General features: G+C 41.3%; 1 protein-coding gene across 1 annotated transcript; it reads right to left on the bottom strand.

Annotated features, from left to right (window-relative positions):
- Nucleotides 1-20451: 20451 nt before the first annotated feature.
- Nucleotides 20452-24157, bottom strand: LOC123642139 (olfactory receptor 9I1-like). The gene is made up of 3 exons (XM_045557050.1): nucleotides 24051-24157; nucleotides 22041-22276; nucleotides 20452-21407 (listed from the first exon to the last, which is right to left on the bottom strand). Exons 1-3 carry the CDS (start codon nucleotides 24155-24157, stop codon nucleotides 20452-20454), a joined length of 1299 nt encoding a protein of 432 aa, XP_045413006.1.
- Between the last annotated feature and the right edge of the window lie 3503 nt (nucleotides 24158-27660).

The following is a 27660-nucleotide window of genomic DNA, read 5'->3' as shown; positions in this document are numbered from 1 at the left end:
AACAAGTAACAATAAGGGGTTTGTGTATTTTTTGAAAGAGCAGAGAAGGTGCTACAGGAGCAAACAACCAGCAAACAGAATCAGAGAACAGCTCAATAACGTCTACAGAATTTACTGGAGAGCCCTGAATGTGGGAGAGAGTGTTGTCTAACTAGTCCCTTCACAAAAGGAATCAAGGAGCCATGAAGCCACAGGAGGTAATATTAAATTATCAGGTGTAGTTGTAAATAGAACTCTTGAAAGAAACAAAGTTTGTCTTTCATTCCATAGATATTAAGCATGTGTGAGGTGCCAGGAATTGTGGTAAATGTGTCCGTCCTGCAGGAGTGCATTCACTCACTGGCCATTTGGTCCACAAATATTTACTGGGTACTTATTATCTGCCAGGGACTGTTTTAGGCGCTGAGGGCACAGTAGAGAACCCTGCCATCATGAACTTACATTCTTGCACAGTGACAGAAAAGAAAACACAAAAGGAAAACATATATCCTTTTGTGATAAGTGCTATGCAGAAAAGGATTTTAGGGAGGTTGCTTGGGATTTTAAATAGGGGGATCAGAGAAAGCCTCATTAGAAGGTGATGTAGCAAAGATCTGAAGGAGTCAAGAGAGCAAATTGTACAGATATCTGGAGGAATAGCAATCTAAGAGTGGGAACAGCAAGCGCAAAGGTCCTGAGGTGAGATCATGCCTCCTATGTTCAAAGGACAGCAAGGAATACTAGCTGTCTAGCAGAAGAAACAAGCATACAAAAAGGTACTATTTTATAATTCAGTATGACAAGTCATGATGCTAGAAATTTTTGCTGAATAGTTAAGGGCAGCCATGGCAGAATTCTAGTCCTGGGCTGCAGAGACAATGTTTGATATTGCTGAAAGCACCTGGGCAGCAAGGTCAATGTTAAACAGAGCCATTGTGCACATGACAAGTAAAAAAATAAAAAAACTGATTTGGCAGCATTGGCTTGGGTGTGGACCAGGTGAACCTGATCAGCTTCCTCACCTGAAACCCACTTCACCTTTCCCTGAGCAGTCTCTTTCCCTCCTTGTTCATTGTTCTCTCTCTGCTCATGACCTTCTGCTCTCTCAAATCTCAGGGGGAGGATGTAAAAACAGAGAACCACATGGGGCAACCAGACACCTGGGTCTTCATTCCCATCCCCTGCCCCATCCCCACCACCACCCTTGACTAGCTGTGTGGTCCCAGGTGAGTCTCTTAGTCACCCTGAGCTTCCATTTCCTCATCTGTTTTTTTAATTAATACCCCAAAAATATGAATAATCATAATTTAGCCACCTAAAGACAGGAAGCTGGAGGAATTTAACTTTATGATTCTCTTTTCTTCCTCATTGCCTCTCAATAAATTCCCACGTGTGCATCCCCCAGGCAAGCAGAGGCAGGGTGGGAAACATCCTCCATCTGTGGGCTCCTGGCTCCAGCACAAGACCCCACTACTGTGTTCTGCTGCAACAGGTCCTAGCCAGTCAATAGAGGCCAATCTGGGTCACCAAGGAGAGGTTCTTGCTGATATTGGGGTTATTTACATGCAAACGGCCCCTTTCACACAGGAAGGCATCCTTTCTATCTCCATTTCTAACAGCCATAAACCCAGCTGGGTCATCACTAAGAATGTCTGAGGGAGCCTGAATTCTAGTTCTGACTTGTCTCATGAGTAATCACCTGCCTTCCAGGGTCCAGTTTCCTCAGTCAGAATAATGTCATGAATCACAGGATCTTCTACCCACACCACCTGTGACCTGTAACAGGGCTCTGACCCTCATCTTGACCCAGAGATAGTACAATGGGAACCTATTCTCCTAGGTAGGGAAAGACACCCACTGTAGCTACCAGTTTGGCCTCTTTTGGGGTCATCAAGTTTCTCCCTTTTAACACAAGAGAAACCTTAGGGAAAAAATAAATAGGACAAGTGCATTACCCAGAGAAGCAACTGGCACAGTCTGCAGGTTGGCATGACCTTTACCAGTTCTCTGCGGCTGAGAAATTGTGGCAATTATTCTTGGCATCAGATACATAAGCATTTTTATGAGTCTCAAAATGTCCAGACAAGAAAAAGGAAAGCAACAAGGTCAGGAAGAAACCCCTTTGACAAAGGTGAGACCAGAAAAGGGACAAGTGGGAGCCATCTACACATTCAGTCATTTTGCCATTTTTCAATGTGGAAAGTGCTCTAGAAGCCAGGGCTAAAATTTACAGAAGCGCGCGCGCGCACACACACACACACACACACACACACACACACACACTCGCACGCACAGATACATATTTCTTGCCTTCAAAAACTTTATAGACTACCATAAGAAGTAGGTCATATATGTAATCAGTCATCTGCACACCCAGATGGAAATTCAGGGGAGGTAATTTTCAAGGAAGTGGCATTTGAGCTGAACTTACAATTAAAATTTGAGTGGATGCTTAAAATTGTAAATTTTCCTATTCTCCTTGCCCCACCTTATTTTTCTCTATAGGAATCATTACCTTCTATAATAAAATAATCCATAATTTGCTACCTATATTTATTACCAATCCACCTCTCCAAGCCTGCTTCCTTCCCATCTCTCCTCCTAGAGAAAAGTGCATAGAAAGAAAAATTGATAAGCTCTTATATTTACAGAGTACCTTTGACCTTTCAAAACAATGCCCCATTCATTTTATCCTCAGCTGAGTTTCACGAAGAAGAGAGATTAGGTGACTCTCCCCACTCTGCCTTCAGCTTTACAGCAACATAGACATGGGTGGAGGGGAACGGAGGTTACCCAAGGTCATTTGCCTGACACCCTCCAACCTTACAGAGATGTCACTACAGTTTCACCTGGCATAGAGGAAGCACTCAAAATACGGAAATTATGATTTCCTTTTTCTTATGTCATATCTTTTCAGAAAGAAAGTATTAAATTACCTTCTCAGTACTAGCATCTGGCACTGTGAACATTGTTCTGACTCCTTTGCCTTTCCTCCTCCTTATGATGCCAGAAAATAAAATCACGCTTCACTTAGTGCCCTACCTTTGAAAAGACCAAGGACATTTTTTTTCCCCCCACTATCATAGTGTGGCACTGACAGCTTCACTAAAGCGAGCTCCCTCCTATTCTTTGGTCCCCATATAGAACTCTTAATTCCCTCAATATATTTCCAAGTTCCCAGGAAATGACTCTAATTGGCTTAACCTGAGCTCAGTAAAACCTCTGGTTCAATTCACTTGTGACCACGGGGTCACTATCAGATAATACAAAATGACTAAGGGGATTCCATTATTGTAGACCAGGGTGGGAGTGAGCTTGCTGTGTTAGCAAGAAGGAAATAGCAAGAAGGCAAGTGTGGATGAAGTAGAGGGTGACAGTGGAAGCTATCCAAATATATCTAAAGGAGAATGCATGATTTCATTTTTTAAAAAATGAAAGCCAAAGTCAGGAAGCACTACCTCCTCCCAAAGAACTATCAGAAACCCAGGGAGTGGTTCTTCTCTGCACCTCAGCTCCATATTTCTCTATGCCTGAAGAATTGCTTCTTTTGCAATTCAGTCCACATGACAGAATATAGCCAACCACAGCTCCCAATCAGATACGCTACAGGTCCAGCTCCTAAGAAAGACCAGTTTTCCATAGTTCCAATTCCAAATTCCTGCAGAAGAATCTAAAATTAGCCCAGCTTGGGTCAGGTGGTCTCCCATGTTCCAGTGAACTACGGCCAGGAAGGTGGTACACCTTGGTCACTGAGGTTCCACTTCTGTCCTTTTGGCTATGATGTACCCATTAGCGGAAGTTGGAGGCATCCAAGAGATTTATGGTAAACCTCAGCAGTCTCTTCAGAATGCATGATGTAGCAAGGACCTGGACTCTTAATGCAGCTATATAACAGACATGATTCGGGGATGATACCCCCAGGCATGGTCCACTTCTCTTAAAAAATCTCCCTGTAAAAAATATCTGAAGCACAGCAGACCACGTTTAGATCACAAGACCTAGACCTTATCTGAGTGAAAAGTGGACAGTCTACCCAATAGCGTGGCTGTCAGTTAACCCGTGTTCTTTCTCTGGAAAAATTTAACCAAGAAACACAAATACCATGGTCAATTTGGTGGTAACAACTTGAATTGATTATTCATGTGTATTTGTGGGCTGGTGGCCATGTTGAGATCCTGTACAAACAGAGGAAGTTGGTTAAAAGAAAAACACAGAAAGAAGCAGAGATGAATCAGAGCACGGCAACCCTGAGATGTGAGAATGAAGCTTTGGTTCCCAGTAGCTCCTGGAGCCTGGTTCCCATGAGGCTTGGCTGCAGTTCAGCTCCCTTATCCTTGAACATACCTACTGTTTCTTTACAATAAAATCCCCCACTTCTATTGAGTTAGTTTGAGTATTTCTATTTGCCACAGCCAAGAATCCCTGACTAAGAGAGCCTGAGAGGGTGTCAGATGGGAGCGAAGCCTGGAGAGTGGGAGAGTATCTCATCTGCCACTCAGGGATGTGCTCAGCAGAGCGTCAGCTCGCGCACCTACCTACTCATGTCTGCTTCTTCACTCTTCAGAAAACGAAGTTCTCAGAGTCCTTTAAAAACTTCCAACCTGTATTTCAAGCCTGACCAGGAAAGGACCTGCGAGTGAGAGGCTGCTAGACACTGAGACATCAGATATAGAGTTCTTTCTACACAGTGTGGGCTGTCGTCGCCGGGCTTACATGTCAACAAGCAGAACTTCCAAGCCTGACATGTCACATTCAGCAGATGCTACTCCCGCTCTCCACAATCTTCCTTTCTCTCTCTCTTCCTCCCTCCCTCCTTTCCTTCCTCCCTCCCTTCCTTCTTTCCTTTATTCCTTCCTTCCTTTCTCTCTGCCATTATTCTTATTATTAGAAAGTAAGGATTTAATGATGGGCAAAGGAGACACAGCCCCTGTCCTCAAGAAGTTTAAAATCCAACTTCAGAAATAGACAACAATTAAATATTAATATTAAATAATCAGGGCTGGGCACAGTGGTTCACGTCTGTAATCTTAGCACTCTGGGAGGCCTAGGCGGGAGAATTGCTTGAGGTCAGGAGTTTGAGACCGCCAGAATGAGAGTGAGATCCTGTCTCTACTAAAAGTAGAAAAAATTAGCCAGGCATGGTGGCATGCACTTGTAGTCCCAGCTACTCGGGAGACTGAGGCAGGAGGATCGCTTGAGCCCAGGAGTTTGAGGTTGCTGTGAGCCAGGTTGACACCATGGCACTCTAGCCCAGGCAACAGAGCGAGACTCTCTCTCAAAAAAAAATAAAAATATATAAGTATTAGTATTAATAATCTCTCAAAAATGTAAAATTACACTTGCGTTAAGTGCTGCTAAGGAGAGACAAATGAAGCTGTGAGAGAGTAACAGGTCTCCTATGATGCCATCAGGGCAGTCCTGGGAGGGTTACTGAGAAAGTAAGTGAGACATGAATGTCAGTAGCAGTGACCCTGGTAATGCAGTGCATAGAGGGAGCACAGTGGCTGGTCTGAGCAGGCCCTGGACTGGAATCAGCCACAGTCATGTATTTGCATGACTGGAAGAAGCCCTTAATCCAGGGCTTGGCTAAGGGGAGCGTGGTGCCAGGCACACCTAGCAGTGGATCGAGGCTGGATTAGGTAGGCTCGTACAAGCCAGGTTCAAGGTTTTACCCTCAAAGCAACTGAAACCATATACTCCAAAGCATCAGGCTGACTCGCAGGTTATTCAGGAAGATGCTTTATTATCCTGCAAGAAAGCTCAAACTTTCTTGTTCTCCAGCATCCACAGTCTGTTTCTCATGTGCTGATCATTTACTAAGCTGTTCTATAACTGAAACCACAAAGCATTAACTCTAAGTTTATCAAAGGGCTCTGCTATCCAGAAATGAACCAAAAATTATCAAATATAGGTATAGATAGATATCTAATACATAGAGAGAGAGAGAGAAAGACAGAGATGAGAGAGAGAGACAGAGAAAGGGAGTATAGATTGACACACAGTAGAAATCTCAGGGAATTTTGTCTCCAAAATATCTGCCATTGCAGTGTTGTTCCATTTGTTAAATAATGTGTTTATTATCTAAAAGAAAATACATATTTAAGCCTTGTGGACATGAGCACAATACCTATAATATAGCAGAGGTACTGGATATATTTTTTCTTAGTATCCAGAGATCTCACTAAGAAGACAAATCTGAGTTACAGAAAAGACTGAATTACAGAATTTCTACTTTATTACCTGCACATCATCTTGTGATTTGAACTAACTACTAGCACAATGGTTTTGGAGAAACTTTCTGCCCTATTTTAATATGTTTAATGAACATAAGGACTGTCCAACACAATGTAGCAGCCGGCCACACACTATCTCATGGTACGGTTCTGTATGCACAAGTCTTCTTCCCTCTGTACAGGGCTTGAGGACAGGTTGTGCCTTTTAGTTCTTTGAATTTCTGGGCTCTCTAAATCAAGACTAGGCATCAAGAGATGCATTAAAGAAAGGCAAAACTTGACTATTCCATATGCTAAAATTACAACAAGTACTAAAAAAAATCAATTCCTTCACTGTAGTAAAAAAAGAATTTGCCATAACAAACCATACTCTTCACCCTTCCCGTGTCCGAGTTGACATTCTATCACCTCACAACATCCCTGGAAAGCAGGTGATGTTATTGTCCCCATTCCACAGTTGGGAAAACTGAGGTTCAGAATGATCGTGCCACTTGTCCAAGATCTCACTAGAATGATGGAGGCAAGATTCAAACACTGCTCTGATTCCTGGTCCATACTCTTGTAAGAAGGCCCAGGTTGAAGGCACAATCTTGAATCCCTCATGTACAGCGGGGTCAGGACTAGGGTAAGGCAACTGAGGCACAAAATTTAAGGAGGCGCTCACTCTCAGGTGCTGGCCCTGCACTTGCACTCTGAGGGCAAGAACCTCCTTAAGAGTATTGCTGGGCCACACAATTTTCAAGCAACCTGTGCTGGTTCATTTTGTGCATCCCCTTGGCTGGGCTGTGGTGCCCAGTGATTTGATCGAACACCAGTCTAAGTGTGGCTATGACAGTATTTTTTCTGATGTGATCAAAATTTAAATCAGTTGACTTTGAGTAAAGCAAAGTGCCCTCCATAATGTGGGTGGGCCTCATTCCATAAGTTGAAGGACTTAAGGGAAAAGACTAAGGTTTCTCAAAGAAGAATGAATTCTGCCTCCAGATTGACTTTAGACTGAAAACCACATCGTCTCTTCCCTGGTTCTGCAGCCTGCCAGCCTGCCCTGCAGATTCCAGACTTGCCAGCCCCCATAACCATGTGACTCAAAGTCCATAAAATTCTAGATACATAGATATAAATACTTTATATAGATATAAGTATATTCTCTATTATTTCTTTGGAGAACCCTGCCCAGTATAGGACCTTAAAATCATCATCATCTAAGCAATTAGAAGCAGGCACATAACAGCTCACCCTGATAGAAGAGGCCAATGTAGTGTGAGGTGAACCTCACAGGGGCTAAGTGTGTGGCTCTAATGACATTCAGTCCTGGCTGGGCTGCTGGCTATGTGTGTGACCTTGGGCAACTTTCCTTGCTTTTTAATTTTTTATTAATGCATAATAATTGTGCATATTTATGGAGTACATATTTATGGGGAACATGTGATGTTTTGATACATGCATACAATGTGTAATAATTAAGCCAGGATAATTGGGATAACTGTCATCTCAAACATTTATTACTTCTTTGTGTTGAGAACATTTCAAATATTCTCTTCTAGCTGTTTTGAAATATACGATAAATTATTGTTAACTATAGTAACGCTACTGTGTGATCAAATACTGGAACTTATTTCTTCTAACTGCATGTTTGTACCCATTAACTAACCTCTCTTCTTCCCTTGCCCACCCTTCCCAGCCTCTGGTATCATTCTACTCTCTACCTCCACGAAATCAACTTTTTTAGCTCCCACATAGGAGTAAGAACATGCAATATTTGTTTTTCTGTGCCTGCCTTATTTCACTTAGCATAATACCTTCCAGTTCCATTCATGTTGCTGCAAATGACAGGATTTCATTCTTTTTTATGGTTGAATAGTATTCCATTATGTATATATACCACATTTTCCTTATCCATTCATCTGTTGATGGGCACTTAGGTTCATTCCATATCTTGGCTGTTGTGAATAGTGCCGCAATAAACATGGGGGTATAGGTACTCCTTTAATATACTGATTTTCTTTCCTTTGGGTAAATACCCAGTAGTGGAATTGCTGGATCATATGGTATTTCTATTTTTAGTTTTTTTGAGAAAACACCATACTATTTTCCATAATGGTTGACTAATTTACATTCCTACCAACAGTGTATACAAGTCCCTGTTTCTCCACATCCTCACTAGTATTTGTTATCATTTATCTTTTTGATGACAGCCATCCTAACAGATGTGAAGTGACATCTCATTGTGGTTTTAATTTGCATTTCCGTGATGATTAGTGATGATGAGCATTTTTTTCATATACCTGTTGGCCATTTGTCTGTCTTCTTTTGAGAAATGTCTATTCAGGTCCTTTGTTCACTTTTTAATGGGATTAATTTTTTGCTGTTGAGTTGTTTAAGTTCCTTGTATATTCTAGATATTACTCCCCTATAGGATAAATAGTTTGCAAATATTTTCTCCCATTCTTCAGGTTTTCTCTTCACTCTTTTAATTGTTACCTTTGATGTGCAGAAGCTTTTTAGTTTAACACAGTCTCATTTGTCTATTTTTGTTTTGTTCTCTATGCTTTTGAAGTCTTAGCCATAAAATCTTTTTCTAGACCAATGTTCTAAAGCATTTCCCCTATGTTTTCTTCTAGTAGTTTTATAGTTTTGAGTCTTATGTATAAGTATTTAATCCATTTAGTTGATTTTTATATATGGTAAGAGATAGGAGTCTAGTTTCATTCTTCCACATATGAATATCCATGTTTCCCAGCACCATTTGTTGAAGAGGGTATCTTTTCCCTAATGTATGTTCTTGGCACCGATATTATCAATATTTACCTCAAAGGGCTGTTATGAAGATTATACAGGAACATGCATATAAAATGCTCAAAATAATGGCTGGGCCAATAGTAAGTCTAAACAGGTGTCAGGATGTATTCATTTTCTAGGGCTGCTGTAACAAAGTACCATAAACCGGGGGGCTCCAACAACAAAAATTAATTGTCTCACAGTTCTGGAGACTGGAAGTCTGAAATCAAGATGCCTGCAGGATTGGTTCCTTCTGAAGGCTGTGGAGAGGGATCTGTTCCAGTCTTCTCTCCCTGGCTTGTAGGTGGCCGTCTTCTTCCTGTGTCTCTTCCCAACATCTTCCCTCCATGTTGTCTATCTCTGCGTCCAAATTTCCCCTTTTTATGAGGACACTAGTCATTTTGGATTAGGGCCCTAATGACACCACTTTAAATTAAATGCCTCTATAAAGACCCTATCTCCAAATAAAGTCACCATGCTGAGGTACTGAAAGTTAAGACTTCGGCATATGAATTTTGAAGGGGACACAGTTCAACCAATGACACAGGAATTATCATGCCCCTGGATCAGCCTGCACAGCAAGTTCCTTGTTGCCTGGGGTAGGTTGGGCTTCCCTGGAATTAGAGCCTGAGACAGGGGTTTGAGATCAAATAGTTTACTTGGGAGGGGATCCCAGGAAGCACAGGTAAGAAAGTGGGGAAGTGCGATGGGGAAAGGAAGACAGTCTGAGCAGTCTACGCTGATGGTCAGCTCCCTCATACTGAGAACTAAGGCTCAGAGCCATGGGGACCTCTAGGAGACAGCATGGAACACACCTCAGAATCGGCCCCTCCTGGAATGAGGAGTCTGGGGATTTACTTACAAGTCCAGATACTCCTTGATCGAGAGCTGCTCTAAGCAGCTTAACACCTGGCCTGCCAAGCTAGAGGGCAGAGAAAGTCCTCAGAAAAGAGTGGCCACTGTTTACAGTAGGAACCTCACAGGTGATGTGTGCTGGAGCTGTCAGTGCTATGGGGGTATCAAAGGGCCCTGACAACATCCACCACATCTCTGTACACAGCTGTGGGTCACAGCAAGTATGGGGTCATGACCTCCTACTGGGCAGAGGGTCTGGCTTCACTGACTTCACTGATTTTACCGCAAGAATTTCTGCTTAAGATTTTCCAAAAAAGGATGGTAAGGAGTTCTAGTGAGGATATCCTCTTGCAGGCCACAGGTGCCATGTGAGGAAAGCCACCTCTCCTGGGCTGTGCATTGAGCCCTCTCCATTAATGGTTATAAAGGTGCAATGAAATAATGTTGGATTGGAATGTAGCAACAATTCTCATCGCTTTTCAACTCTCCCAGCTTCATCATAGAACAAAAAATCCACAGCACTGATTTTCATTGCTAAGCCAAAACCCCCCACCTCATTAGTAAATGGTGCAGCCCGCAGAACACCCTGCATCTCCAGGCCACTGGGCTACGAGTACAGTCCTCATACTCTTAATTTCCTTTCCTGCACACTGGAGTTTCAGGTCAAAATTTCCTTCCTTCAATCTCCTCTCTCTCTACTGCCTGGCTCTTTATTTCCTCTTAAGACTTGCTTATGTGATTTCCTCATACTCTATTATTACCAACAATTAATATTTATTGGCATAAAATGATGATAGGTTGTAGAGAGAAGACTAATTCCAGAGACATTCTTCCTTCCATCAAATCCTAAGTCTTCCTCCATCATATCTGCTCTTCTCATATGCTGAGTCATATTCTGATGATGTAGTGACACTATTAATAATCCCTCACAGTTATATAGCCGGGGAAATCAGAGAATCAAGGTGAGAAAAGTTTTGAAAGGTCACCTACTCCAGAAACTGTGCTACTTTCTATATACAATCCCCCTTTTATCTGAGGCAGGGTTTGCAAACTGCCCACAAGAGAAATCCAGACATCAGACAAGTTTTGTTTGGACCATGCAGGATTTTAAAAATCAGGAAATGTCCCATTTTTAAAATTCAGTTTCAAGCTTCACTTTCTTGCAACATATGGCAACATGTGGCTAGAGCTGAGAGGTCAGAGTCTCTCCTCATCACTATTCCCTACCCCTTCCTGTCGCTTTCTCTTTAGTCCACAGCACTGTTGCTTGGCTCCTGATGTTTGAATCTTCCACAACGGTCCCCAAGAATCCCATAAGTCTATGCTTGAGCACTCCCAGGGAAAGAGAGCTCACTGTCTCCGAAGACAGCCCATTCCCTCTTTGAACAGCTCATTCCACAGCTCTTCTTTAAACTCTGAAAGTCAAAGAGACTAATTCCAGAGACCGTCTTCCTTCCGTCAAATCCTAATTCTTCCTCCATCAAATCTGCTCTTCTCACATGCTGAGTCATATCCTAGTGATGTGTTGACACTATTAATAATCCCTCACGTTTATATAGCTGGGGAAATCAGAGACTCAAGGTTAGAAAAGTTTTGAAAGGTCATCTACTCCAAAAACTGTGCTACCGAAAGCTCCTTAATATTAAACAAAGGAAGAGATTCCCTCACTGAGTTTTCTCCTAAAGAAGCATCCCCAGTTCCTCGTCAGACTTGGTTTCTGGTTCCTTCACCATCTTCCTTTTTATTTTCTGGAATGCTCCACTCTTTTTTTATTCCTTTTAAAGCATAAATTCCAGAAATGAAGGTTTCTCCCTGGTAGATTCAGCTTATCCCTCTATCTTCTGGAATTGCATTCACGCACTAATTAAAAGAGAGCTTACTACCTACCTACCAGGTGCCAGGCTCTGGGCCAGGCACCAGCATCACTTTGGCCAGCAGCAAAAGCTCAGCACCTGCCTTCCCGAAGCTCAGATTCCAGGGGGAAGACACTGTCACCCAGCAGTCTCCCAAAGAAATGTAAACCTGCCCTGTCATGTATGCAAAATAAATTCTGGGTGAATTCAAGATTTTAGACATGAAAGAAAATGAAATTGAAACAAACGTAAAAGGAAATGTAGATGAATAATTTGATTATCTTAGAGAGAAGGTCTTTCTAATCACAACAGAACAGTTGCATTTCCTAGGAGAACTGAGAACATGATCTGAAGCCATGTTATGACTGGGGATATAACTATAAAGGAAAAAATGGATAACCCTAACTACATCAAACTTTAACATTTTTGGAGACTAAAAGCGCTCTAAATAAACTCAAAAGACAAACTTGGGAAAATATTTGCAGCACAAATGACAGACTAAGAACTTGTTTTCCTAATATACACATTACTCTTAGAAATCAATTGACAAAGCACATAAAAAATTTACAAAAGAAAAATAAATGATGCAAACAAATGAGGCAATTCTCAGCTTCATTAATAATCAAAGAAATACAAATTAAAGTAAGGAGATACTCTCCAAATAAATATTGGCCATAATATTTTAAAGCTGGCGCTCCCCAGTGCTGTCGGGGTGTAGGGGAACTGGGGCTCTCCCTCACTGCCCCTTGAAACAGCCCTTCTGGAGAGACTTCAGCAATTAGCTAGGTTTAAATGCTCTGGGTCTCATAGGTATGTGCAACCATTATTTGCCAATTGAAAAGAAAAGTTCTGATTCTGTTGTTTTAATGGTTCCTATGCTTTATTCTCTCATCCAACCCATCCCCCCAGTCATATCGTCGCTTCCAGAACTACCCACCACCTGTACCTCTTTGCATCCTCATGCCAATCCTCTTGATCCTACTCAATCTATGATTTCTAGAACTCAAGACCACTGTTCTCCTGGCCTGAGAGGATTTCCTCAGCTTGTCTAGCTGTTCTCAGATCTCCTGGGAAATGAATGCAAAAATGGTCAGGTTAACGCAGTAGTCCCCCTGTCAAAGTTTGATAAAGGTGCATTCTGAACTGTCCTGGAATGTCTTTCTATCCTCATTCCCTTACCTATAGTAGAGGATGATTATAACTGTAAAAGAAATATAAACAACTGTGGCAACTGGAGAAACTGAGAGACATCAGAACGAAGACAGCCGTGTTGATGGCTGGGGTAATTCTGTGCACGGTAAAGAAAGGGAATTAGACATTAATTCGCTGGCCATATCGTTTAAAAATGTCTCTTATCAACAGGGACCGGTGTGTCCACATGGTTGCCATGAGGTAATGCCCACTAGACCTATGTTTCCCCAGTGTTTTTAACACTCATCCAGTGCTTGCACTCTACCATCTGTGCAGCCCCACAAGCTATAAACAGAAGAATTTTACTTTATGTTGTTTGTATTATGAAAATGATAGGCATACTGAAGAGAGTTTTCAAACTGTCATTCACTCTCCTGCACATTTGAATTTATCCTCCTTGAGGAACACTCTTCCCCCGCAAGTAAACTATGAAAGTACATGACGCAACTCCACCCTCTCTAAAGCCACTTTAAAACACAGTTGCTATGTAGCTGTGATACCTGAATCAGGGCACCTGGGATCATTTAACCATCCCAGGCTTCATTTGCCCAATTGGTAAAAGGAGCCAACGATAGATGAGAAGGAAGAAGAGTGGGCCTGAAGGTGAGTGTGAGAGTCGTGTCCTCTCAATCTTACGTCTTTTTATACCATATCTTCTCTTGTTTTATTAAGGATCTCAGTAAAAGTTGAGCACTTCTTTTAAACAAATGATGCTAGGAAAACTAGATGTCCACATGCAAAAGGATAAAGTTGGACCCTTATCTTGTACATGGTGTGCCATATACAAAAGGGAACTCAAAATGGATCAAATACATAAACATAAAGGCAAAAAACTACAGATCTCTCAGAACAAAACACAGAGGAAAAGCTTCATGACATTGGATTTGGCAATGATTTTTTTGGATATGACACAAAAAGCACAGGCAACAATAGTAAAAATAGATACATTGGCATTCATCAAAATTAATAACTTTTTTGCATTGAAGGACACTATCAACAGAGTGAAAAGGCAACCCACAGAATGAAAAAAAAATTGCAAATCACATCTCTGATAAGGGATTAGTATCCAAAATACAGTCATGTGCAGTTTAACGATATGGATGTGCCCTGAGAAATGCAGCCTTAGGCAATTTCATCATTGTGTGAGCTTAATAGGGTGTACTTACATAAACCTAGGTGGTATCGCCTACTATAACCTAGGCTATATGGCCTATTGCTCCTAAGCTACAAACCTGTACAGCATGTTACTGTACTGAATACTATAGGCAATTGTAGCACAGTGATAAATATCTGTATCTAAACGTATCTAAACACAGAAAAAGTGTAGTAAAAATATGGTATAAAGGATTAAAAATGGCATACTTCTATAGGGAACTTACCATAAATGGAACTTGCAGGACTGGAAGTTGCTCTGGGTGAGTCAGTGAGTGAGTGGCGGGTGAATGTGAAGGCCTCGGACATCACTGCACACTACCAAAGACTTTGTCAACACTGTACACTTTGGGTACAGTAAATTTAGTTTTAAAACTTTTCTTTCTTCAATAATAAATTAATCTTAGATTACTTTAACTTTTTTACTTTATGTTTTTTTTTAACTTTTTGACTCTTGTAATAACACTTAGCTTAAAACACAAACACATGGAGTATTACTCAGTCATTAAAAAAATGGTGAACTAATACCTTTTGTAACTACCTGGATGGAACTAGAGATCATCCTTCTAAGTGAAGTATCACAAGAATGGAAGAACAAAAACCATATGTACTCACTACTAAATTGAAACTTATAGATCAACATTCATGTGCACATATGGTAGTAAAATTCAATAGAAATCAAGCAGATGGAAGGGGGGACAAGGGGATGGGCACATTCATACCTAACGAGTACAATCCACACTGTCTGGGTAATGGACACACTTACAACTTTGACTCAAACTATACAAAAGCAATTAAAGTAACCAAAACTTTTGTACCTCTATAATATTCTGATATTAAAAATAAACATGTTTTAGTTGTAAAAAAAACACAAACACACTGCACAGCTGTACAAAAATATTTCATTTCTTTATATCCTTACTCTATAAGCCCTTACCTATTTTTAAAGTTTATTTTTTTTTACTTTTTAAACTTTTTTTATTAAAATCTAAGACACAAACACACACATTAGCCTAGGCCTACACAGGGACAGAATCGTCTATATCACTGTCTTCTACTTCCACATCTTGTCCCACTGGAAGGTCTTCAGGGGTAATAACGTCCATGGAGCTGTCATCTCCTGTGATAACAATGCCTTCTTCTGGAATAGCTCTTGAATGACCTGCCTAAGGCTGTTTTACAGTTAACTTTTTTTATAAGTAGAAGGAATACACTCCAAAATAGTGATGAAAAGTATAGTATAGTAAATACATAAACCAGTAACACGGTCATTTATTATCAGTATCAAGTATTACTTACTGTACATAACTGTATTGCCATACTTTTATACACCTGATGGTGCAGATTTGTTTATACCAGCATCACCATAAACAGGAGTCATGTGTTGTGCTCTGCCTTTACAATGGCTAGATGTCAATAGGCAATAGGAATTTTTCAGCTCCATTACAATCTTATGAGACCACCGTTTTTGGCATATGTGGTCTGTTGTGGACTGAAACATCCTACGTGGTGCATGATTACATACAACTCAACAACAAAAAACAAACAACCCAATTTAAAAATGAGTAAAGAACTAGAATAGGCATTTCTCCAAAAAAGATATATAAATGGCCAATAAGCACATGAAAAGATGATCAACATCACTAGTCATTAGGGAAATGCAATTCAAAACTACAATGAAATACCACTTCACATTAGAATGGCTATTTTCAAAACAATGGAAAATAAGTGTTGATAAGGATGTGGAAAAATTAAAACCCTCGTATCTTGCCAGTGGGAATGTAAAATGGTGTAGCTACTGTGAAGAACAGTAGGTGGTTCTTCAAAAAGTTAAACATAGATTTACCATATGATTCAACAATTCCACTTTTAGGTAGTATATACTATGCAAAAGAACTGAAAACGAGGACTTGAACAGATTTTTGTACACCCATGTTTATGGCAGCATTATTCACAGTAGCCAAAAAGGTGGAAATAACCCAAGTGTTCACCAACATGAGAACGAATAAACAAAACATGGCATATACATACAATGGAATATTATTCATCCATAAAAAGCAATGAAATTCTGATACATGCTACAACATGCATAAACCTTGAATATATCATGCTAAGTGAAACAAACCAAATATAGAAGGACAAATGTTATATGATCCTACTTATATAAGGTGCTTATTAATAGAATAGGCAAATTCATAAAGATAGAAAGTAGAATAGTGGTTTTCAGGGGCCAGGGGGAGAGGGCAATGGGGAGTTATTTAATGGGTACAGAATTTCAATTTGGGATGATGAAAAGTACAAGAGGTGGATAGTGGAGATGGTTGCTCAATGATGTGAATGTACTTAATGTCACTGAATTGTCTACTTACATGGTTAAAATGCTGAATTTATTTTAACCACTTAAGTTTCAATGTTATGTACATTTTGCCACCAAAAAAAATTTTAAGCAATCAAAGGGAACATTGTTTTTAAGTTAATTAAGTGCCAATTATGCTCCAAGTCCTAAGCCACACACTGGGCATACAGTGAGGAGTAAGGTCAACAAAGTCCCTGCCACCCAGAGTGCCCAGCACAGAGCAGCCGCTCAGCAAAGAGTTCATTTATTGAGTTACTGAATAAAATATTTTAGGCTGTGTTTATAGTGAATGTATAAAGCTACAGGTGTAGCCAGGCTATTTTTACAATATTGGGGAGGGGGTGGTTAAAAACCCAAAGAAGCAAAGTTAGCAAGGGTAGAATTAGAAAGTGTTCAGATATTCATTCCACTACAAGATAAAATTCAGTCTTTTTTATGGCTGTTGCTGTCATTTTTTATTTTTGTGTTTGCACTATTATGTTTTAAATAAGAACAGAGATATGTCAAGAAAAAGGAAAAAGACACAATGTTCTTTACAACTATTTTCAGAAAACTTCATGATTTTTGAAGAAGAGACGAGTGGAAATAGCTGAGATTTTCTTTCCCAAAAGGATTAAAAGGATGAATTGTATAATGTCCATGAAGCATCTTGATCTCCACAAGTAACCTCGCAGATCCACTACAGGGAAGCTGCCGGCCTACTTCCCTTTCAACTTCTGTCAGCTTTCCCCAGTTTCTCAGGCGATTTATTCTCCTCACTCTCTATCTAAGTAAGATTTGGGAGAAAATTTTGTTTGAGGTTTGAATTCGGCATCAGGCAAAATGAGATTCGGAACCTAGAGGTACTTTACGTTCTTTGAACTCCATCGCCAGTAAAACACCTTCAAACCAAAATGCTGCCTTCAGTCCCTTTTGCCCTCTACCCTCATTGCCGCCAGAAAGGTATGGGATATCCACAGGGGGCGTGGCATCGGGCTTTGGCAGCTCTGTTCTTGTGGTTATTTGCACATGACTTTGATGGCATTTTCCCTTCCCTATAGGTCAGACAAATAGGATTAGAGCAAGGGGGGAAAAAGAGAAATCTGAGAAGTATTTCTATCTGTCCTGTGTTGATCTTCATGACTTAAAAAAAAAATTGCATGCGGTTGTTTTTGCTCTTGTCTGAAGTATCATGACTCTGCCCCAAAAGATGCATGCCCATACACAAAAGCAATATATGTTTACACACTTCTGGCAAGGATCAAGATCATGTGCTCCATGGGTTATACTTCATCCATCATTCCACCCTACACCCATGACCTTATCCTGATAATCTAGTTAATTTGGCTTTACACCTACACTCATTCATTCAAATTAATATATGTGAAAAATAGAAATCCACAATTGAAGTATTGGTGTTGCTCTAAGTGATCACAAGAACAGAGTGCTTTGGCCTCTTGAGGTATTGATGTTAATGAATCAGTTCAGAGTTTATGGGTCTGCTTTCTTCATTTTACCAAGATTGAGGCCAATATATTACAGCTAAAAATGTTTAATTCCAAAGCCCAGTTTCTAAAAGAAATACACTTAAAAATGAGGAAGGAAAAGAAAACAACACCAAGATTACTGACTGGATTCTATTTCTAAAAGATTTATATAGAGAGTTTATTTTAAGAATGAGACTTTTTTATTTTAAGAATAAGAACTTTAAATGAGGTAAGTGAAAACTCTTAGCACAGAACCTGACACACATTAGGTAACTTATGAATGTTTTCATTCGTTTATTAATGCATGTAATTAGCAATACAGCATAAATGCCATTTTCCCCAGAGCCTTCTACATTAATCAGAAGGTAATCCCCTAAAACAAACTAAAACTTCATTTTATTTTTAGCCACCTGGTGTATACCTGAAGCAACTATACATACATCAGATACTATGCATATATCAAAAATCATTCATTTATAGGCAGAGTTGGTTGCCACTCACAAAGCACAAATTGGGAGAAGGAGGTAGCTCCCACTACTACCAAAATAGCAAAGCCACAGTCTAGCATTTTGCCCATTTTTTTTGTTTTTTGATTTGAAGGTTTTTCCTGCCTTTAAGTACACAAGATGCCCTGAAAGGGTGGTTTCTTAAGCCCATTAACACAGCCTGGCATATAGTAGGAGGTTAATGAAAATGTGTTGATCCCTTAAGAAGGATTAGCTACTGATCATTTTGATGAAGGGGTGGATGGTTTACATGTGTCTGAAGGTCATACTTTATGGAAGGAAAAGTGCACCAATGAAAAGGTGGTCACCACCAAAAACCTATTTCTCCAATTTTGCCAAGAATCAGTCCTAGACCGACATCATGGTCATGCACCTGCTACCTTTCTTTTGCCTAATACATATTCTAGGATGAAGCATACAGTATTGCATGGAAATCAAATGCCAGGCACTGAGTTGTTGTTTCTCAGACAAAATGAGTCGACTTCCCTCCATCTCCACCACTACCAACCTCCTTTCCACTCATCACACTGCAGCCAAAGGAAGCTTTCTAAAATTCAGATCTGGCCATTTCACACCCTGCTTTTGGAATAAAGTCCACAAGTCCCTAAGCAAATCTGCAAGGCTCTGTGACCTGCTTTCTCTGGAATTCACCAATTGCATCTCACATTAAGTCCCCCTCACTCAAGCTACAGCCTCATTCTGGGTTCTCTCCACTCTCAATACTTTCCATTTCACCGGTCCTTGCATTTGCAACCCTATGTGGTCCCCGCAACACATGACTGTGGCATACTTATTCTTTAAGCCTCTGCTTAAATGTCAGTTCCTCAGGGAAGCCCTTTCTGACCTCACCAAACTGGGTCAAAACCCTGTTACACAGTCTAACAATAACAATACCCTGCACTGCTTCTTTTGTTCCAGTTTCCAAAATTGAAAAAAAAAAAAAATGAACTGTGTGATGGTTTATTATCTGTCTATGCCCCAGGTTCTAATCTCCATGCAGAAAGAACCATGCCTATCTTATTTATTACTATATTCTAAACCTAATATTATGTCTGATACACAGATAGTAAATATTTGCTGAATGGCTGAATAAGATTGTGGGGTCTCCATGGAGATGTTTCTCATTTCTAGCAGATGTGGAGGTCATTAAAGGTGGCAGTCAGATTCATAGTTATCTGTCTTCTCACAATAAAGTAAATGTCCTAGAGGAGATGGAAGTAGATAATGGTTTTCATTACTGGAGAATAGGAAATAACTTCAGTTAATTGAGGCAGATGGTCCATGAACAATGCTTCAGAAATAAAATAGAGCTTCTGACCTTTGGTGATCAAGAAATATTACAAAGTTGTATATGGGACTCACTTCAGCCCCACATCTAGATCAAATTGTTTCCAATAATTAATGCAAATCATTACATCTGTCTTTAACTCTGCAGTGTCTTGGTGCTCTATGCCATCTTGGGAAGTAGGTTCACATATTCTAGTAGAGTATTTCCCAGTTTATATCTCCTTTCCCCTCTTTATATTTTTCCTGTTTAGCTGCTTGAATTTTCCATGACAAATGTCTAAATTGGATGTGACTTAATATTAAGAAAAGTTTTCTTTGATCAAGGCTGATATCCACTCCAACATCCACAACCCTTGACTGCCCTTGTTATGCAAGTAATGAGCTGTTGTTTTGTAATCATTCTGGGTACAAAAATGAGCTTAGTAGAAACAAAAAATTCAAGTAGCTGAGAAAACACCCAAAAATGCCCAGGACAGATAAGAAAAATAAATCTTAGATTTTGTAGCATGTTATTATTTACAAAGCCCTTTGGCACTGCATCTCTCTTGATCCTGACTAAAGATCTCTTGGCATTTAATCATAGCAAGGCAGAAATTTTTACTGATGCAACAAGTGAGGCAGAGCATTTCTGGTCTAGGTCATGGATCTAATTAAGAAAGTACTGGAACCCAAATCTACATTTTTTTGCCTTAATATGTCTTTGTAATTATGAGATCTATTTCATGTGTTAAGAGGACAAGACAAAAGCCTAGAGGATGATTTGCAGAAACTTCTGGATTGATAGAGCTCAAGTCTTTACTCTGCTTGGGAAACCCTCATCCTATTGAAAATTTTCTTCATAGCCTCCTTTACTTCTTTGTTCCTCAGGCTGTAGATGATTGGGTTTAGCATGGGGATAACCACAGTGTAAAATACCGACACAATCTTGTCTTCCCCAAGGGATCTGCCCATGTTACCTTTCAGGTATATGAATATGAGTGTCCCAAAGAAAAGAGCCACTGCAGCCATGTGAGACGCACAGGTGGAGAAGGTCTTAGCTTTGCCACCTGCTGCACGAATCTTCAGAATAGCCCGAATGATGAATAGGTAGGATATAAGAATCACTGAAATGCTGGTTGTGATGACCAAGAAAGCTAAGATGTAGATTACCTGCTCCTGTGGCCTAGTTTCACTACAAGCAAGCTTCAACAGGGGTGGGAGGTCACAAAAGAAGAAGTCTACACGATTGGACTTGCAGAAGGAGATGGAGAAGGTACACCCAGTGCGGACCATGGAATTGACCATGCCACCAGCATATGCCCCAGCCACCAGCCCCAGGTGGGTGTGTGGTGTCATGGCCGTGGCATAGAGCAGGGGGTTACACACAGCCACGTAGCGGTCATAGGCCATCACGGCCAAAAGGAGACATTCAGCGCTAGCACAGAAGGTGAAAAAGAAGAACTGGCTGGCACAGTGCTCATAGGTGATGACCTTCTTATCTGTCCCCAAAGTCGCAAGCAACTGAGGGACAATAACAGAAGAGTAGCAAATGTCCAGGAAGGAGAGGTGGCTGAGGAAGAAGTACATGGGCGTCTGGAGCCGAGGGTCACTCTGAATTAGCACCATCATGCCGAGGTTGCTCCCCACGGTGACGAGGTAAAGGGCCAGAAACACAAAGAAGAGACCCATCTGCAGCTCTGCCTGCAGCTGGAACCCCACCAGCACAAATCCCGTAACCATGGTGCTGTTCTCTGCCACGAACCCAAGGTCATCTGTTGAAATTTAAAAAAAAATAAAATGAAATCTCATTGAAGGTAAATTCAGGTGATCCTGGCTTGACTTGATTGTTGCTCAGTGATGATAATAATCTTTTACATTTGTAAAGCACTTTGCATTTTTCACAAACTTTATTTCACTTGATCCTTCAGAAGTCCTTGAGAGCACATATTGTTAATCCCATTTCTGACCGAAGAATATGAGGGTCAAAGAGGCGAAGTGACCGGTTCCAGATTTCACTATTAGTAAACAGGCAAAGCCTGGGCTAGAACTCGATTAGGTATTTCCAAACTGCTGCCATGTCCCAAATTGGAAACCTAGGACAGCCTCAGGCAGAGCCAGAAAACTCTTTGTTGGAGAAGCCATAGAGGTGTCGTATTAAGGACATGGGCTTTGAAAGCAGACGTAGGTTTAAATCCCTTCAGACCTTAAGCAAGTTAATTAACCTTTCTGAACCTCGGCCTCCTTCTTAGTTAAATTGGGATTATAATGCCAAAGTCACAATATTATTGTGAAGGACCTTATTTATACAGTGTATGTCGCACATCGTCTGACATACACTTAGAATTACATTAAATATTTTCTAAATTCTGGGATAATGTGAGTGACATGCTCTTAGGTTCATATACATTCTAGAATCACCTGCAAGTCCACAGCCCCCTGAAGTTCCAAGATCAACTCTACCTTGTGGGGGTTGTTTTTGATGTCCACATGAGCACCACGGGTTTGGGTGCCAGACAGTGAACCGTGGAGACCAGCACAGTTAGAACCTCTGCAGCCTGTTGCCTGCCAAGTTGCTGCTTCTTCTCTGTTCCTGCCAAGCACCATGGCCTGATTTCCAAGTTCTGCTGTTATTCCAAAGGACCTATCCCATTTTTTTAAATGCCACGTCATTATCAATCAGTGAGATACATGAATCAAGCCATTCCAGAGTTAGCCTGCAAAGCCCATTAAGGGACAAAGCGTCGCACTGAGTTTAGAATGCTAATACAGATGGGGATCTTGCCAGGTATTCGGACAATCCTGTCTCTGTGGCCTTTGGATGCTGATGATTTGGGGTAATGAAAATAGTGAATGTGAACTTCAGAGGTGATCCTTCATGTCCTCTTTCCATCCTTGAAACAAAAACAGACTTTGAGAAAGATCTCACAGTACTTCAGATAAATGACAAAGTAAAATTTGGATCAATGTTGGCAAGAGTTGATCTAATGGTGGAATAAAGGTCAGCATCTGGTGGTTTTTTTCCCCCTTACTAAATTTTTGATAATGTAAATATTTAGGTTGTTTTCCTATACTTAGGGCCAAATCTTTTCCTGATCTTCTCCCCAAACAATGACTTGCTGTGTTCTTAAGAGGAGTTCATGCAAATCATCCTGACCTGACCAAAGGAAAAAAAGAGGCTATATTTATTTATTTATTCAGTGAGAATCTACTGAGTGCCAGGCGCTCTCCTGCTTGCTTGGAACAAAACAGACAGAGATTCCTCCCTTTGCGGAGTGGTAATTCTAATGGAGCCAGGCACGTACAATATATGTTTAAAAAAGAAGAAATATATTTTTCTACCATGATAGAAGATAATAAGTGCTACAAAAAATGAATACTGCAGGGTGTGAGTAATTAAAAGTATCAAAGTAAGGAGAAGGGTATTAAATAGGACTGTCAAAAAAGACTCATTGAAAAGGTGACATTGTAGCAGATATTCTGGGAATCAGGTAACTATATTTATTTGTGCACATCATTTATCCACAAATAATAGACTATAAAGACATAAATCACCAGCAATGGACCACCCTGCTCTCATTAAAAAATATACAGAGTTTTTCAGGTTCTTGTGAAACACATTTGAGGCCACTTTGCCCAGAAGTGTTAGCCTCCTGATGGCAGAGAGATGCCCCTGAGGTACCAGAGCCTCGATGATCAACCTAAGATCACCCAGCATCAAGGTAAGGCTGGAATCCCAGAAATCTAGCACAGTGGCTACGAAAATAGGCCCTGAAGACAGACAGAGCTTGTTCCAAAGACAGATTCAGTCATTTCTATTTGTGTGCCCTTGGACAAGCTACTCGACTTTGAGAGTCTCAGGTTCGACACCCCGGCAGTAGCAGTGACAGCCCTGCTGTGCTGTGACAAGGAGAAGATACCGTGAATAGAAACAGCATGCGCTGTGCCTAGGACAGAGTCACCATTGAACACGTTCAGTGGTTTCCAAAGTGATCCTTCAACCACTAGGTGGTTCAGCCACTCAGAAATTTAATTTGTCCCCACTGTGTTACTGAGTAAAACGAGGCTCAGAGTAGGTAAGCCACTTTCCCAAGACCACAAAGCTAATAACGGCACCAGGACTTCTGGCTCCGAATTCCCTGTGCTTTCTGCTCACCGGCACCACGGCCCATGACTCGGCCTGGGAAGTGGGACACTGCTGACCAGCTTCAGGCAGCCCCAGCTGGGGAAGCACAGGTCCAGAGACACGCTATGTTCCACCACTGCCCTGAGAGACACTTTTGGTCTCTGCTAGGGAGGGGGAGAGCTATTTTCCCCTGGGGGAAGTGGCATGGTGGGGGCACAGCAGTGGCTCGTGCTGGGCCAGAGGCAGTATGTGGCAGGAAGGCTGGGAACAGCACTTGAAGGCCTGAACTCACGTCTGGGTGCTGCCACCGAAGCAGGGGCTGCCCATCTCGGGGTCTGCGTCCTCACGTGGAAAGACTGCGCTAAAGGACCTCAGACGCTGCATCCTGTGCGGTAACATGGTGATCTCTCTTCTCTTAAAAGCCCAATGGCAGAGGGAAAAAAATCTATTAATATTAATGACAGGCACTAAGAGAGTACTCACTGTACTAAACACTGTTCTATGCAATTTATGTCAAACTGCCTCGTTTACTTCTCACAACACCCCAACACAGGACATATTCTTGTTACTCCTATTTATAAACTGGGAAACAGGGGCTTGCAGAGATTAAGTAACTTAGTTTAGGCAAATCCCATGCAGGAATGTGCAGACTCTGTCAGACTCAAGGGTCATGCTCCCAACCACTGTCTCATGCCTCTTGAGTCCAATACTAAGGAGAACTACCACGTAGTGAGCACCTCTTTTATGCCCACGACTTCGTTTGTGGCTTTTCATACCTTACCCTCTTACACTTGGGCAAGGAGAGAGGAATATAAGTTAAATAAAGATTTTAGCAAATGACCCCAGTTCTGAGTTGAAAACACTATGCATGCCCTCCTTTTTGTAGTATCATCATTATTCTTTGTGTCCGTCTGGAGGGATGGGGGGGTTGAAGAGAGGCTCACGGCTGTCATCAGAATCAAGCTGTAATGAAGAGTCTGCGCCCACCAAGGCCCGCCATCTCCAGCACGGATTTAAGTTGCGAGACAGAAGTCATGTCAGCCAGCCTTGCTCCCAGCTCCTCATTGTCCTCTGCCCACCTGCACTTTCCCTTTGCCCAAATCTCATTCCTCATTTTTAATTTATCTTGCTGCATGTTATGCATTTTTATAAGCCACTTCAAGTCTCTTCTGGAAAGCACGACTGATGAATAAATAAATACAAAATAAAATTGCCCGTTTGCCAGATGTCAGGATAATCAGAATAATTGGCCGTATCAGCATCAGACCAATAACGGTGCCGCCGGAGGACTTTGCCAAATGGGTTCTGGAATGACAGTGCACAAACAGTGGTTCCACCTAAATCAGGCTGATCTATGAATGATGGAGAAAGGCAGATGCTCAAGGGAGAAAATGGAAAAACTTAGGGAGGTCTCCTGGTCTTTAAGGCTATAGCCAGTTCCTGAAATCTCTGTAAATCAAAATCCCAAAACAGTGACTAGGGCTTTCATGTTGAGACAGTGAACAGCATGAAGGGGGCTGGGGAGAGGGTCTCCTAACTCAAAGTACACTTTAGTGTGATCCTTCTGGGCATCAGCTACATCCATTTTGCCATGGGCGGAGGAGAACTGTAAAGAAGACCAAGGTTGCCCCGTGGTTACTGATCTTCAGAGGAGCTAGAAAGTTTTACTATCTTCAAAAACAATTCTACCCTGCGTTCTCGAAATTCCTAAACTGGTCCAGAATGATTTAGAATTCTAGATAGAACAGCCAATCAAATTCTAGATAGAACAGCCAATCATTAAGATTAGAGAAAACAAACAGTATCTCCACAAAATCTCCAGGCAGGGAGAAGAAACACGAATCCATGTGGCCTCAGAGGGAAATATTTGGTCCCAGGCAGTTTAGATAAACTAAGTTTCTGGGAAAGTCTGAATAGAACACTGAAGCAGCAATTTCCTGTTTTTGAAGCCTACAAAATAGCTGAAATTGCTGGCTTTTAAGGATCCACAGAAATAAAGTGAATCCTTAATGCCATCATGAACCCACCACGTTCCACGGCATTAAGAACATCAGCATTTAACATTCCCAGCGATCTATCATCTAATTGTCGTTCGGGCACAGAAATATTTCACTTCCAGACAAGCCTCCCCTGGTAGAGCCCTGTAACTCTGGGTTATCTTTGCCCCCAACTAGTCACGTCTGCCCAAGGCCCACAGCCTCATTTTTACATCAGCCAATGGTAAATACACCTGGGATAGGTGATACTTACACATTCCAAGGCTACAAGGGAAAGACCTCGAGATTGTCTGCTCTTTGAGATTATTAATGCTCCCCAAACCCTGCACTGCACCTCAGAAAACTAATGGGGGTTTCAAAAAAGAGCAAGTCCAGCAAGATTTAATAGGCTCCATCTGTCGTCTTCGAGCAGAAAAAGCACTGGGCTAGGAACCAAGAGGCTACCATGGATCAAACAAGAAAATGCATGGGCAGATGATTATAAAAGTAGAACGTTTGCACTTGCAAGGGATTGCTATAAGTGCCAGAGATCAGCTTTATAAGAGTACATACTGTGGGAAATATATAGCCATGGATCTAACGAGTATTTATATAGCTCAGCAAAACTAATCTACCTAGATCCTCCAAGTCAGGTTTAAAGTTATTTAAAAATGGTGAGGCATAAAGGTTGTGTAGCGTGCCCAAAGTTATGTAGCCGGTGCTCTCAACTGGAATTATGCAACAAAGATTTATAAAGCCTCTGCCTATTTACTCTGTGCCAGGCAGCAGGCTGGACACTGGGGACGCAGTGATAAATATATAGAACTAAACAGACATGGATGACAGTGATTCTCCCTCTGCCACCATAATCAAACTGGCATCATCTTGCCTGTTCTGACTTAAAGAGAAAAGAGGAAAAAGGAATGAGGTACAAGATGCTTTGGCTGCCACTCAGTGTGTCAGGGTGGACTTGGGTGGACGCAGAATGTTCAAATGGTGAGAAAATATAGCAGCTCCTTCCACCCACACACTGTCTGTGTTCAGGTAGAGAAGTAGTTCAAGCTAGGGATGAAAATAGAGTCTTTATTCAAGAGCTCCCTGTTTCCCTCAGAAACTTGTGTGGAAAAACTTTAATTGGCCATTTTCTAGTTGCATAAAAACTCATACAGACATAGAAAAACATTTCCTGACAATACATTTGCATTGAAAAGAACAGAAAGGCAGAACCAGCATGGTATCAAGGAGCCGGGAGGCTTTGAAGGTCTGTCACAGTGGGGTCAAATCCCAGCTAGTCGCTTAGATGCCCTGGACTTCAGCTCTTTCATCCATAAGATGGGTGCGGATACTACCTAACTCACAGGAGTGTTGTGAGGATAAAATGAGGCGACATATTGTGTGTCCAGCAAAAGTTGTTTCTGTTGCACACAATGGAAGGTGTGAATTCCCCCTCCCCAAAATTACAAATTACTTTCATAATCCCTCACTTTAGAACATTGCACACCTATTATCTCATTTGATCCTCGCACAACCCATTTTCAGACGAAGAAAGTGGGACTCAGAGAGGTCAAATAGTATGTCCAAGGGTCACAAAGTTACGAGAAAAAGCAGCCAGCATTGGGGACCTGAGCCCTTTCTGCTATACCTCACCAAGGTGCAGTCGAGGTACAGATGCCCTGCCTGAAAATGGGAGACTGGGGCAAAAGACATGGTCAGGGTAAAGTGAGGTTCTTCCTCACTTTGTAATCCTACAATGAATTTCTAGAATGGTGTGTAAAGTCTGCTCAAATACTGACCTCAAATCTTGCATTTCTCCTTCCTCAGTGCCTGCTCCCTCTGATGACTGAGTGTGCAGTAGAATCTTGGAACTTAGGGAGTCTCTAAAGGTCGTGGTTCCACCCTCCTCCTTTCAAACAGAGGAAGTAGCAT

This window comes from Lemur catta, chromosome 7 (assembly GCF_020740605.2).
Source record: "Lemur catta isolate mLemCat1 chromosome 7, mLemCat1.pri, whole genome shotgun sequence".
NCBI lineage: Eukaryota > Metazoa > Chordata > Mammalia > Primates > Lemuridae > Lemur > Lemur catta.
The sequence above is the reverse complement of the archived record's forward strand: the minus strand, read 5'-3'. Positions and strand labels throughout refer to the sequence as shown.

Excerpts from the sequence above, each read along its gene's own strand:
- LOC123642139 (XM_045557050.1), bottom strand. The coding sequence starts at position 24,157 with ATGTTACCGCACAGGATGCAGCGTCTGAGGTCCTTTAGCGCAGTCTTT. Across the intron at positions 22,277-24,050 it reads TTCGGTGGCAGCACCCAGAC|GTCCTTTGGAATAACAGCAG; the intron begins GTGAGTTCAGGC and ends AAAATGGGATAG. Across the intron at positions 21,408-22,040 it reads CTTGCAGGTGATTCTAGAAT|ATGACCTTGGGTTCGTGGCA; the intron begins GTATATGAACCT and ends AAATTTCAACAG.